The sequence below is a fragment of the Tarenaya hassleriana genome, unplaced genomic scaffold (assembly GCF_000463585.1).
Source record: "Tarenaya hassleriana unplaced genomic scaffold, ASM46358v1 Cleome47, whole genome shotgun sequence".
NCBI lineage: Eukaryota > Viridiplantae > Streptophyta > Magnoliopsida > Brassicales > Cleomaceae > Tarenaya > Tarenaya hassleriana.
In genome coordinates this window covers 592,815-605,078 of record NW_010967396.1, presented here as the reverse complement: position 1 = coordinate 605,078, position 12,264 = coordinate 592,815, and the positions used below count along the sequence as shown (strand labels likewise).

Below are 12,264 nucleotides of genomic sequence, written 5' to 3'. Positions count from 1 at the left end.
ACAAGTTAGACGATGCTCTATCTTGTTTGAAGAAACAAGAGAAGGATTCTGCAACTTCCTTGTTGGAGGCGCAGATTCTGTATCGGCTGGGGAAATTAGATGCCTGTGTGGATATATACCAGAATCTTCAAAAGTCAAAGATCGAGACTTTGGAAATCAATCTCGTCGCTAGCTTGGTTTCAGCTGGAAGACCTTCCGAAGTGCAAAGAGCATTGGAGTCTATGAGGATCAAAGCAACTAGCAGTTTCGAGTTGGCTTATAATACCGCTTGTTCGTTGATTGAAAACAATAAGTATGGGGATGCAGAACAACTATTACTGGCTGCAAGAAGGTATACTTAATCTTGATTCGTGTTCTAAGAAACTGGGGTTACAATTCTTTTAGAAAAATGTCCTTATCTCTAACATGATTATGAGTTTTTTTTCTTTTGGATCTGCATCCTTGAGCATTTAAATACTCTATTTCGTTGTTGATTTACTGAACCATGTAGAATATTCTCATAATGCTGATGCTAGTGTTGCTTTTCTGCAGAATCGGTCAAGAAACACTTACTGATGACAACTTTGCTGATGATGATATTGAGATTGAGCTTGCCCCAATTTCTGTCCAGCTAGCATATGTTCAGCAGGTGTAAAATCTTTTGCTTCTCTTTTTTTTTTTTTGGTGTTAATCTTTTGCTTTCGTAATTTAAATTGCTAGTAACAAAACTCTGTTCCATCAGATCCTTGGACAAAAGCAAGAAGCCGTTGACTCTTACACTGATACTATTAACCGAAATCTCGCTGATGAATCATCGCTTGCTGTTGCGGTGAACAACCTCGTTGCTTTGAAAGCCCCGAAAGATGTTTCTGACAGCCTGCGGAAGTTTGATCGGCTCAAAGAAAATGACTCCCAAAACTTTCAGCTTTCTCATGCACTTGACGTAAAGCTTTCACAGAAGCATAAAGAGACAATATATGCCAATAGAGTCCTTCTTCTTCTTCATGCAAATAAGATGGATCAGGTCCTCCTCCCACTTGAATATAGTTTATCCTCTGTATTGTTCGTATGCCGATTCACTAATAAAAAAATCCTTTCCCTCAGGCTCGAGAACTTGTTGCCGCACTGCCAGGCCTGTTTCCTGAGAGTGTTCTGCCGGTATTGCTTCAAGCTGCTGTTTTCGTCAGAGAGAATAAGGCCGCAAAAGCTGAAGAACTTTTAGGACAGTATGCTGAAAAGTTTCCCGAAAAGTCTAAGGTGGTTCTCTTGGCCAGGGCTCAAATCTCGGCTTCAGCCAACCGTCCTCTTGTTGCAGCAGAGTCACTGTCCAAGATACCGGAAATCCAGCACATGCCCGCCACTGTTGCCACCATTGTCGCCCTCAAAGAACGAGCTGGCGACCCAAACGGTGCAGCCGCTGTTTTTGACTCAGCGATCAAGTGGTGGTCGAATGCAATGACCGAGGATGACAATAAGCTTAGTGTGATAATGCCAGAGGCTGCTTCCTTCAAGCTCAGGCATGGCCAAGAAGCCGAGGCTTCGCTTTTATACGAGGAGATTGTCAAAACCCACAAAAGCATCGATTCTCTGGTTGGTCTGGTGACAACGCTTGCTCGTGTCGACGTTAACAAAGCTGAAACTTACGAGAAGCAGCTAAAACCATTACCCGGTTTGAAGGCTGTCGACGTGGATAACCTAGAGAAAACCTCCGGGGCAAAACCCGTGGAAGGAACATCATCTACACGAGAAGAGATCCACGAGGAGGTCAAGAACAAAGAGAAGGTGAAGAGAAAGAGAAAGAGAAAACCGAGGTATCCGAAAGGATTCGACCCGGCAAACCCAGGTCCGCCTCCAGACCCCGAAAGGTGGCTTCCGAAAAGGGAAAGGTCAAGTTACAGACCGAAAAGGAAAGACAAGAGATCTGCCCAAATCCGAGGAGCTCAGGGCGCTGTGGCGAGGGATAAGCACGAGGCTGCCTCGTCAGGTTCGAATCCGAACCAGGCGACGGGACCGGGCTCGAAAGCGCCGTCCCAGAACGCAGGTGCTGATCATTCTAAGCCATCTTCCTCCAAGTCATCGAAGAAGAAGAAGTCTAGGAAGTGAGCCTTTCTTCAGAGAAAACTTTGGAAAAATCAACTTCGAGTTTTTTGGATTTCCAGCTTTGTTTTATTCTCCTATTGGATAGTTTCTCGTCGATATATTAAGTTTTATATATTTCGAACAGAAGGTTTCATATTTTTGGTAACTGTGATCATGTTCCTCTGATCAAATCTTCCGAGCCAGAAAGTTGAACGATTCGATTCTATTGTTTTTATTTATATTATGAAAAACAATATTAAATTAATATTTTTAATATAAAATTTAAATATTAAAACATTGTACTTAAATATACAAATAAAAGCATTTTCTATTAAAAAAATATATAATTTAAAAAACATCTCTATATAAAAGATGTATACGTTTTTTTTCCCTTTCGGACAATCTACATTGTTTTTTTTTTATAACGGAGGATCTTACATGCTACCCTTCGGGCGCGTTGACTAGATAAACCTCCGGCTCGGGAGCAGCCTTTGTATATAGATCATATAAATCCAGAAATTACCTCCCTCCCCACCAGTTAGGAATCGAACACTCAACCTCAAGGTGGAATTAGCTCCGACCTTAAGCTTGACCACTCGCCCACAATCTGTTGGTTACAATCTATATTGTTATGTCTTCTCAATCACGATAACAACGATAACAAGGATCATCGATTAAAGAAAATGCATGAACGAAAACTTATAGCCACAACGAACAGAACCAAACGAAATGGAAACAAAAAAAAAAACAACTTATGGAAAAGGATGAATGAATGTGATAACAACTATGATCATTTATCAGATTTTTTGCGGAGCTCCTTCATCCATTTGAAGCCGAGTATGGTCTTACCGAGCTTGCTCTTGCTCCCGTCTTTCTTCTTCTTTTTCTCGTCCTCCTCCGACGAACGAGGAGGCGGGTCGGGATTGGTGTAATCCCATTGATCTGCCCACGACAATCCCGAATCCATTTCCCTGTTTTTTTTTCTTTTTCTCTTTTTAGGGTTTGATTGAATGGAGAGATTTTAGAGAAACAATGGGTTGTAGGGAGGTTCATTCATATACTTATTTTTAGATTTTTTTTTCTGTTTTTTTTGTTTGTTTGATTGAAAAGGATTAAGTTAGGTTATTTTGGGTAAACAAACTCCTACATCCTCTCTGGCCGCTGGCTCCTGTTTCCTTGGACAATGAGTCAATTATCTGTCTTTGTCTGAAAAATAAAACAGAAAATCTCGGTTTGCTGTTAACCGGGTTGGTTTTGTTCATCTAATTTTGCTGAAAACAGTAACAACAGCCATAGTATAGTGATACTGATAATACTCCATTTTGAAAAGCTTTTTTTCAAGACATTTAGATTTATGGAAATTGATTTTTTTTTATTAAACAGGAATACGATTACCACCATTTCAATATAAAGGCTCACTTTCACATTCATTCACCTGAAATTTTGGAGGTTTACGAGAGATGTTCTTGTACCTACTACCCACCTGCCTTTGCCGGCTGCTTCGTTTAGCATCCAAGTTTTGTGAATTCAAACAAAGTCATGCACTTTCTAAATCTTTTGTTGGGTTATCCGATAGAGGACTTAATAAACATTTTGTATACGTTGATTTCTCGATTATATATATATATGATTTTCGAAATGATATGTGTACCAAAGAGATTATAGATCTGGAAAGTTTGTGTTTTAAAGAATTACTTACACGATGGGCTAGCGAAAAAGACTAAGCAGTATGGATGGATATCCCCTTATCAATTGAGCCAACCAAACTTGATTTCGTTATGTTTTTATTTTGCTTTTCGTTTATTTTCTTATATTATATAAATTTAGTTTGGATTTTGCTTAATACAATTTAAGTAGTAACAACAACAACAATAATAATAATAATAATAATAATATATCAGAATTGTTTGTCATTTCTTTGTCCAAACAATTACATTATTGCATCCAGAATTGGATCTTGGCAAAGTCATTATATAGAAGAAGCAAGCCAAACCGCCTCGAAGAAATAGTACAAAATCAGAAATGACAAATATGAGAAGCATCCTTCATTGGAGGAGAATCAATTCTATTCAATAAAATGCGGAAAGCAAAGATCTATCTCTCTTCAAGACCCGTTTTCCTTCGGTGTTCTTCACTGAGGATCGGAGAAGAAACTGTTGATGGAAGGCATGATCTCTGGAGATTTGCTTCGGACAAACTTCCTGAGCCTGTGCTCTTTGTATTTCTCTCCTTCCTCGAAATTTTCCAGTATCCCTGCAGCTCGGTTCTCCTTCGTCACCCTGAATCCATCCACCAATTCCAACTCAGAGATTTGAATCTCATACATACGGATTTCCACAATTGTGATGTATGTTGCATAGGACATGATAATTAGCATCTCATCTTGAAACGATTGAGTATAAAATTCGATTTCGAGCGATTGTAATGTTTCGAATTTTCATTGAAGCTTACCTGACTTCAGGATTAGAGCAGATGTTCCTAACAAGCTGCATTCCGCAGATGCCAACAGCTACACCAACAGAGGCGAAAAGTGGATACACCTAAACGCAACCAAAAATGAAAACCGTTCAAAACATGTGACTCCATTCAAACAGTTCAAATTTCCGATCAATATCAATCCGACGAATCGGAAATCGAAAACGCTTGTTTAGATATATGAGAAATAGTTGTTCCGGTGAAACAGATGCGTGAACTCAGATTCCAGATCCAAACGAAGAGCAATTCAGAAACTCGAATCAGACATAAAAACCCTAAATCCCATGACGAATCTAGAAAACCGCGGCAACCGTTGGATAACCGGATCGTAGATCTGAAGTTTCTCAACAAGTTTTACACATAAAAACATAGATCAATCGAATTCAGCAATTTGAACGAAGAACAAAATCGATGTAACGCAGATTTATCGCAGAAAACCGCAAGAAGATGAAATGAGATTAGTACCTCAGGCCTGATCCATCTTGAAGCAGTCATGGCTGAATCAACAAGCTTGGAAAAAACGATCGCCCCCCAAAAAAGGAAAAAAAAAAAGCGATGGACCTTGTTCTCCAAGAAAACGTGAAGAACAAGGAACGAAGACGACGAGGCAATGGGAAAAACAGACGTAGGGGAAGTCCTATTTATACAGCTGTGAAGTTGGACGGCGTTTTGACTTGCAATTCTTAAAAACCCTACGAAGACTGCGTGTCGTTTTTTTCTTCTCTATTCGGATATCGAACGGTTCGGAACGAGACACGTCAGCGATTAGACGAATCTGACGGGTCCAATCGTGGTCGGTGTTGGGTTGGCGGCGTCTCTAGTTTAGAGGCCGAAAAGGGTTAATGGTGATTGACCATTAATTTTGTTTCTAAATATGATTATATATAAAAAAAATAATCCCTTTTTTGGCAAATGATTATATATATTTGAGATAATAGCAAAAAAAAAAAAACTTTACTTTTTCTAGATCAACCAAAAAACTCTGTACTTTTTTTATTACCAATTAAACTCTGTATTTGGTATGATTAATCCATAAAACCCTGTACTTTTTAAACATTCACCGAAAATCCCCGCGAATACCAATTCAAACAAAAATGATGATGTGTCAATGATATAGCATGAACATACCATCATACTTATGCCACATCATCATTTCAAACAAAATTTAAATTAAATTATTTATTTAAATCAATATATATACACACAAATTTCTACATATATATATATATATATTAAAAATAAAATTATTTATAATTAATAAAATATATATACACATAACTACAATATATATGCATATTATAACTAATGTATATATATATATTAAAATAAAAGTAATTATAATTAATTTTATATACATACATTATATATATTAAAATACAAATAATTATAACTAACATATATACATATAATATATATTAAAAATAATATGTATATGTATATATATTAGGTATACAACATATACATATATTACTAATATATATATATTAAAAAATAATATGCATATATATATATATATTATTTATAATATAATTTATAATATATATATTGTAGATATGCATATATTTTTTTATTAGTTATAAGTAATTTTATATTTAATATATATATATATGTATGTATGTGTGAATTTGTATGTATATATATTAATTTAATTTAAATTTTGTTTGAAATGATGATGTAACATAATTATGATGAAGTGTTCATGTCATGTCATTGTCACATCATCATTTTTGTTTGAGTTGGTATTCACGGGAGATTTTCGATGAATGTCTAAAAAGTACGTGATTTTATAATATAGAGTTTAATTAATAATAAAAAAATATAGAGTTTTTTCGTTGACCTGAGAAAAGTACAGAGTTTTTTTGGCGATTACCCTATATATTTTTAGTTCTGAAAACTCAATTCACGAAGGTTTCTAACTTGGGATTTTGATTAATACAAAAAAAAATAATGAAAATGGGTCCAGAAAGGCAGAAACGTGCAAGTTTCTATGGATGCAGTTAACAAAAAAAAAAAGGGTTCTATAGATGCCAATATAATAATAAAATATTTCGTATTTATTATCTATGGATATGATCTTGGATATAATAATAGAATATTCGATTATAAATTTTGATGTAGTAAATTTTCTGTTATTTAATCTAGACTTATCTAAAGAGATTCGAAGGGAAATGAAAAATAATGAAATATTGAATTGATTCAAGGATAGAACGAATTATTTGACTTTATTTTATTTTAATTCTATTTATATTCAAATAGATATATCGATTTTAAAATTATTCGGGAATATAAACAATACGTGCCTGTCTTTGTGATATTTATACAATATGTTTTAGTAGAATTCTAATATAATAACTACATCAAAACCAAATATATGTATTGGATTAATATGCAAGTACCACAGATATATGTTATCTATAGTATTTTCTTTTAATAATAATATTGAAGAAAGGAATAGTTTGGCATTCTAATTAAGGCTTTATTTGCTATAACAGGTGTCGTGGTGTAGTTGGTTATCACGTCAGTCTAACACACTGAAGGTCTCCGGTTCGAATCCGGGCGACGCCAATTTCATTTTTGTTATTTTAATTTTAATAACATACGAACGTATTTTATTTTATATAGTTAATATTAAATGATCAGTATCGTTAATTTCGCATATGAAAATAGAGGAGGCCTAGTTCTTGTTTATGACCCAAATAAATTTTGAAATGGGCCATAAAATCTATGGCCCAAATGTTTTTCCCCTAATAATATGAGACCAGGAAAAAAACTAATCATACTGTATACCTTTTTTTTTTTTTTTTCTCTTAACGGAAATAGAAAGGATCGAGAGAGAAAATTATTGGTGGAGAGAGAGTGAGACAACTGGGCAAGTGAAGCGCCCGAGGGAGAGAGAGAGAGATTGCGCAAAGAGAGTATCTACTGTCAACGGGAAAATTTTGCATTTCTCTCACTTTCTCTGGAAACGTAGGATTCTCGAGAAAAATCCCCAGACCCTTCATCCGTCTAGACTTCTCTCCTTGATCATTCTCTGTCTCTCGATCTATCGGATTCCCCATGCTCAGTCGTCCCTAGATCCGCGCGGCTTGATCCGTTTGGGGTATTTGAGGTCGCCATTGAACTTCTCGTGAGTTTTGGTGGGTTTTTATTTTTATTTTTCTCGAGCTTGAGGGAGCTATCGCGGATTTGGCCGACTTTCGACGCTGCTGCTTTGTTAGCTGGAGTTGATTGAAATTCTCCGGCCCTGGGTTAGGGGTTTAGGACTCTTCAATCTGATCCGATCTGGGTTTCGATTCTCCAACCTGAAACCAGATCTGGGTTTGGGATTTTCTCGGTAAACAATCGGAAAATGAGGAGGAGAGGAGGAAGGCCCGGGCGGAGGAGGATCTCCAATGCAGTGTGGTGGGTGCTTTGCGGCATTGTAGTCATGCTCTTCATATTGATTCTCAGCAAGACTGGTCAGATCGAATCCAGACCCTCTATTCCTAAGGTAATCTCAATTCTCTTTCCCCTGTTAACTAAGAAAACTTCGAGAGCTGTTTTAGATGGAAACCCTAATCCAGAATTCTGCTGCGTAGTTTGTAGGGTTTCACTTTGCCCAGATCTGAATCCCAAGTCCTTCGGATCTGCATCAAGTTTCCGTGTTTCATTTTATGTGAAATTTGAAACCTTTCATCACTTTTTTCCTGCAGAGACGTTACCGGCATGAGAAATATGCAGAAGGGCTGAACATGACGGAGGAAATGCTAAGCCCGACATCAGTTTCCCGGCAAGTGAACGACCAGATAGCTCTTGCCAAAGCCTTTGTCGTGATTGCCAAAGAAAGCAAAAACCTTCAATTTGCTTGGGATCTCAGTGCCCAGATCCGAAACTCACAGTTGCTTTTGTCCAATGCTGCGACTAGACGGACTCCATTAACGGTGTTGGAGTCGGAATCTACAATCCGAGACATGGCAGTTCTGTTGTACCAAGCCCAGCAGCTCCATTATGACAGTGCAACCATGATAATGAGACTGAAAGCCTCAATTCAGACACTTGAAGAACAGATGAGTTCTGTCAGTGAGAAGAGTTCCAAATATGGACAAATCGCTGCCGAGGAAGTGCCCAAAAGTCTCTACTGTCTCGGTGTCCGGCTTACCACTGAATGGTTTGGAAACACGGGCTTACAGAGAAAGCTGAGGGAAAGAAGCTACGTGGAATCAAAGCTCAAGGACAATAGTCTCTACCATTTCTGTGTATTCTCCGACAACATCATTGCTACTTCAGTTGTGGTCAATTCCACTGCCCTGAATTCCAAAAGCCCTGAAAAGGTTGTGTTCCATCTTGTGACCGATGAGATAAACTATGCTGCGATGAAAGCCTGGTTCGCCATGAACATGGACAACCTCAGAGGAGTAACAGTGGAAGTTCAAAAGTTTGAGGATTTCAGATGGTTGAATGCTTCATATGTTCCGGTCCTGAAGCAGCTTCAAGATTCTGAAACACAGAGCTACTACTTCTCCGGACACAACGATGATGGGCGGACACCGATAAAATTCAGAAACCCTAAGTATCTCTCCATGCTCAACCATCTCAGGTTTTACATCCCCGAAGTGTTCCCTGCTCTGAAGAAAGTGGTCTTTCTCGACGATGATGTTGTGGTTCAGAAGGATCTTTCCTCTCTCTTTTCGATTGATTTAAACGGAAATGTCAATGGGGCCGTCGAGACATGCATGGAAACTTTCCACAGGTACCATAAGTATTTGAACTATTCGCACCCGTTGATACGAGCGCATTTCGATCCGGACGCTTGTGGATGGGCATTTGGGATGAACGTCTTTGATTTAGTCGAGTGGAGGAAGAGGAACGTCACCGGGATATATCACTACTGGCAAGAAAAGAACGTGGACCGTACTCTATGGAAACTCGGGACCTTACCTCCCGGACTTTTGACCTTTTACGGGTTAACCGAGGCACTCGACCCATCATGGCACATACTCGGGTTAGGTTATACCAATGTGGATGCCCGTCTGATAGAGAAGGGAGCCGTTCTGCACTTCAATGGTAACTCGAAACCATGGCTGAAGATTGGGATAGAAAAGTACAAACCTTTATGGGAGAAATTCGTCGATTACAGTCACCCTTTCATGCAACAGTGCAATTTCCATTGATATTAGGCCGAAGTGAAGCAACTTCTCTAGTTTTTCTACGCAGAGACAAATCTTAGGCGAAAAGAGATATGCTTTCTTGCAAGAGTTTTGTATGATGAAGCTCAGTTTGCTCACTGTATCTTCTCAATGTGGTTTCTACAGTACCTACAGAATAGCAGAGAGCAGAAAGTTTTTATTATAAGATTGTTCTTCCATATTCTGTGATGACATTTAGAAAAGATATGCAAAGTAATTCATTGGTTAACCAACACTAATCCATGATTTTTCATCAAAATTGGACTTTCACTTTGTTCATGAACATTGGCACAAACAGAAGCCATCTCCTGCAACTAAACGAGTTCTAAATCTGACAAATAAGACAATGAGACAAGACACATCAGCTTCACATGAACAGACCAAGCTTCAGCCATCATACTATCATCCATGTCAAGTGTCTGTATCCGGCCCAGTTCGCAGCAAGACGGATGCCAATGGCTAAGGCAGCAGCCAACAACGGGACTGGAACATTCCTACCGCTTGTTGAGCCCTCTTTCTCTCGCTTCCCGTCCAAGAGTCTTTTCGAGTTGTGATACATGGCCAGAGCCAGATACCCAGTCATGGCAATGGCTCGCACCCATGGCTCTCCTACTGCCGCAAGAACAGCCACGGATGGAAGGGCAGAGGTGACATTGTTTCGCTTCTTGATCAAACGTGAGAAGCCATACAGAGCCAGTAAGAGAGTCCAGAAGAATGGCTCGGAGATGTAGCTCTGGACGGCTGCATACCCAATCAGGCCCGCAAGTGTGAGAACGTAAGGCTGGCTGCTGATAGAGTTGGGAGCGACGGCTTCACCTATGGCAAGGACCGATGACGCGAGAAGAATAACGGTGGTTAACTCTCTGATAGGGGTGTAAGCCACAATGCCAGAGTAGAAAGCCCGGATACTGTATATTGCAGTCTCCACGAAATAGATGAGGGAGGTGATGGGATCGCCGATGAAGTGGAAGACAAGGGCCAGTCCAAGTTTCAGAATGTCTCCGAGGAATCTGAGTATAGCGAGAGAAGCTTTTCTCCAGTTGGACAGTTCAAACAAGACGGCTCTCCATGAATAAACAAGAAACGCAAGTGCTGCATGAGCAAACCATGACATTAGACTGCATACTTGAGAAAGAAGAGTAGCATCCATGGCAGGCAAAGGTGTAAATGCAAATCCAAGAAACAATATAGTCAGTGTTACTTCTAGTTCTATCCTCCTAAAATCTTGGAAGAGTGGTCTCTGTCATAAATTTGCTTCTGGGCTCGGAAAGAAATTCAGTTCAGACAACTGCTTACTTCGCGAAATCTTATGTTCAATAAGCTCACAAACAGAGGAAACGAAAGACCCTGATGAACCCTAAACTGGAAAACATTTTCCCTCAACATTTAGCAAAAAAAATTCATCCGAATTCGATGGCTTTAACAGAGAATTCAACCAAGGTAGAGTCAAAATGCAATCAAAACCTAATGTAGGAGTTACGAGAGACATACCAACGAACCAAGGCCACCGAACGGGAGGATCAGGAGCTTCTTTGGTCAAATATCTAAACCGATCAGGCATCGTGCTCTCTCCTCTCGCCAATCTCTCCGCCTCCTCGGTTATACCTTCGCTCCGTTCATCCCCTTTCTCCGCCCGAAGCGTGCTACGTAATCCGAAACGGAGAACTGTTGCTCCGCCACTGAATGACACTGAAGAAGAAGGAATACGAGAGAATCTGAGAAAACGAACAGGAGCCCATCGCCGGACATGACATAAATCCCGGACGGCCAGTTTTCCGGCGGATTTTGAGGCGACGAAGCTCGACCCTGCGACGATAGTGACCATGGAAACGCGAGATAGCTCCGTCGAATCCGTTGATCGATCAAGAAAGTGGACCAAGAGCGGGTTCAGAAGGATCTTTCCTCTCTCTTTTCGATTGATTTAAACGGAAATGTCAATGGGGCCGTCGAGACATGCATGGAAACTTTCCACAGGTACCATAAGTATTTGAACTATTCGCACCCGTTGATACGAGCGCATTTCGATCCGGACGCTTGTGGATGGGCATTTGGGATGAACGTCTTTGATTTAGTCGAGTGGAGGAAGAGGAACGTCACCGGGATATATCACTACTGGCAAGAAAAGAACGTGGACCGTACTCTATGGAAACTCGGGACCTTACCTCCCGGACTTTTGACCTTTTACGGGTTAACCGAGGCACTCGACCCATCATGGCACATACTCGGGTTAGGTTATACCAATGTGGATGCCCGTCTGATAGAGAAGGGAGCCGTTCTGCACTTCAATGGTAACTGAGCGGTTCCAACCAAAAATGAAGCGAAGAATAAGAACGACCGACCAGCTGGTGCAGAAACGAAGCTGAGGATGACGATGATTTTTTTTTTTTTTTTTTTTAAGGGGAATTTGGTTAATATTATATCAAAATAACCAAATTCAATTTTATTTAAATGTAATTTTTTTAAAAACCAAAAAAACCGAATTTAAATCTACTCGAACCAAATCGAATTTTTTTATAAAAAGTAAATATTTTAGCAATAAAAACTAAATTCAAATCGAAAGGAACCA

At 39.2% G+C, this 12,264-nt stretch overlaps 5 protein-coding genes and 1 non-coding gene across 7 annotated transcripts in view; 3 read left to right on the top strand and 3 right to left on the bottom strand.

Moving 5' to 3' along the window:
- Positions 1–2,282, top strand: part of LOC104825526 (signal recognition particle subunit SRP72) — a 3,187-nt gene extending 905 nt beyond the window's left edge. Inside the window, exons 4-7 of one of the 2 annotated variants that reach the window (XM_010557872.1) lie at positions 15–331; positions 532–628; positions 722–1,003; positions 1,084–2,282. In XM_010557872.1, coding sequence (XP_010556174.1) covers positions 15–331; positions 532–628; positions 722–1,003; positions 1,084–2,082 — 1,695 coding nt within the window. In that variant the 3' untranslated portion in view covers positions 2,083–2,282. The remainder of the gene's footprint in view (positions 1–14; positions 332–531; positions 629–721; positions 1,004–1,083) is intronic. The other variant, XM_010557873.1, reaches the window with a different exon arrangement.
- A 140-nt stretch (positions 2,283–2,422) lies between these two features.
- On the bottom strand, positions 2,423–3,107 carry LOC104825525. Its single transcript, XM_010557870.1, has one exon. It carries the CDS (start codon positions 3,023–3,025, stop codon positions 2,849–2,851), a length of 177 nt encoding a protein of 58 aa, XP_010556172.1. The 5' UTR covers positions 3,026–3,107; the 3' UTR covers positions 2,423–2,848.
- Positions 3,108–3,953: 846 nt separating this feature from the next.
- Positions 3,954–5,147, bottom strand: LOC104825524. Its single transcript, XM_010557869.2, has 3 exons — positions 4,999–5,147; positions 4,510–4,598; positions 3,954–4,337 (listed from the first exon to the last, which is right to left on the bottom strand). The coding sequence occupies exons 1-3, from the start codon at positions 5,026–5,028 to the stop codon at positions 4,190–4,192; spliced, it is 267 nt and encodes an 88-aa protein (XP_010556171.1). The 5' UTR covers positions 5,029–5,147; the 3' UTR covers positions 3,954–4,189.
- A 1,877-nt stretch (positions 5,148–7,024) lies between these two features.
- On the top strand, positions 7,025–7,098 carry TRNAV-AAC. The gene has a single exon. It is a non-coding gene; the product is annotated as a tRNA-Val (tRNA).
- A 264-nt stretch (positions 7,099–7,362) lies between these two features.
- LOC104825522 (probable galacturonosyltransferase 10) lies at positions 7,363–9,882 on the top strand. The gene is made up of 2 exons (XM_010557867.2): positions 7,363–8,023; positions 8,226–9,882. The coding sequence occupies exons 1-2, from the start codon at positions 7,883–7,885 to the stop codon at positions 9,681–9,683; spliced, it is 1,599 nt and encodes a 532-aa protein (XP_010556169.1). The 5' UTR covers positions 7,363–7,882; the 3' UTR covers positions 9,684–9,882.
- A 20-nt stretch (positions 9,883–9,902) lies between these two features.
- LOC104825523 lies at positions 9,903–12,083 on the bottom strand. The gene is made up of 3 exons (XM_010557868.2): positions 11,999–12,083; positions 11,190–11,583; positions 9,903–10,790 (listed from the first exon to the last, which is right to left on the bottom strand). Exons 2-3 carry the CDS (start codon positions 11,521–11,523, stop codon positions 10,093–10,095), a joined length of 1,032 nt encoding a protein of 343 aa, XP_010556170.1. The 5' UTR covers positions 11,524–11,583; positions 11,999–12,083; the 3' UTR covers positions 9,903–10,092.
- Between the last annotated feature and the right edge of the window lie 181 nt (positions 12,084–12,264).

Excerpts from the sequence above, each read along its gene's own strand:
- LOC104825525 (XM_010557870.1), bottom strand. The coding sequence starts at position 3,025 with ATGGATTCGGGATTGTCGTGGGCAGATCAATGGGATTACACCAATCCC.
- LOC104825524 (XM_010557869.2), bottom strand. The coding sequence starts at position 5,028 with ATGACTGCTTCAAGATGGATCAGGCCTGAG. Across the intron at positions 4,599-4,998 it reads CAAGATGGATCAGGCCTGAG|GTGTATCCACTTTTCGCCTC; the intron begins GTACTAATCTCA and ends GGTTGCGTTTAG. Across the intron at positions 4,338-4,509 it reads TGCTCTAATCCTGAAGTCAG|GGTGACGAAGGAGAACCGAG; the intron begins GTAAGCTTCAAT and ends GGATGGATTCAG.
- LOC104825522 (XM_010557867.2), top strand. The coding sequence starts at position 7,883 with ATGAGGAGGAGAGGAGGAAGGCCCGGGCGGAGGAGGATCTCCAATGCA. Across the intron at positions 8,024-8,225 it reads CCAGACCCTCTATTCCTAAG|AGACGTTACCGGCATGAGAA; the intron begins GTAATCTCAATT and ends TTTTTCCTGCAG.
- LOC104825523 (XM_010557868.2), bottom strand. The coding sequence starts at position 11,523 with ATGGTCACTATCGTCGCAGGGTCGAGCTTCGTCGCCTCAAAATCCGCC. Across the intron at positions 10,791-11,189 it reads TCGGTGGCCTTGGTTCGTTG|CACTTGCGTTTCTTGTTTAT; the intron begins GTATGTCTCTCG and ends TTGCTCATGCAG.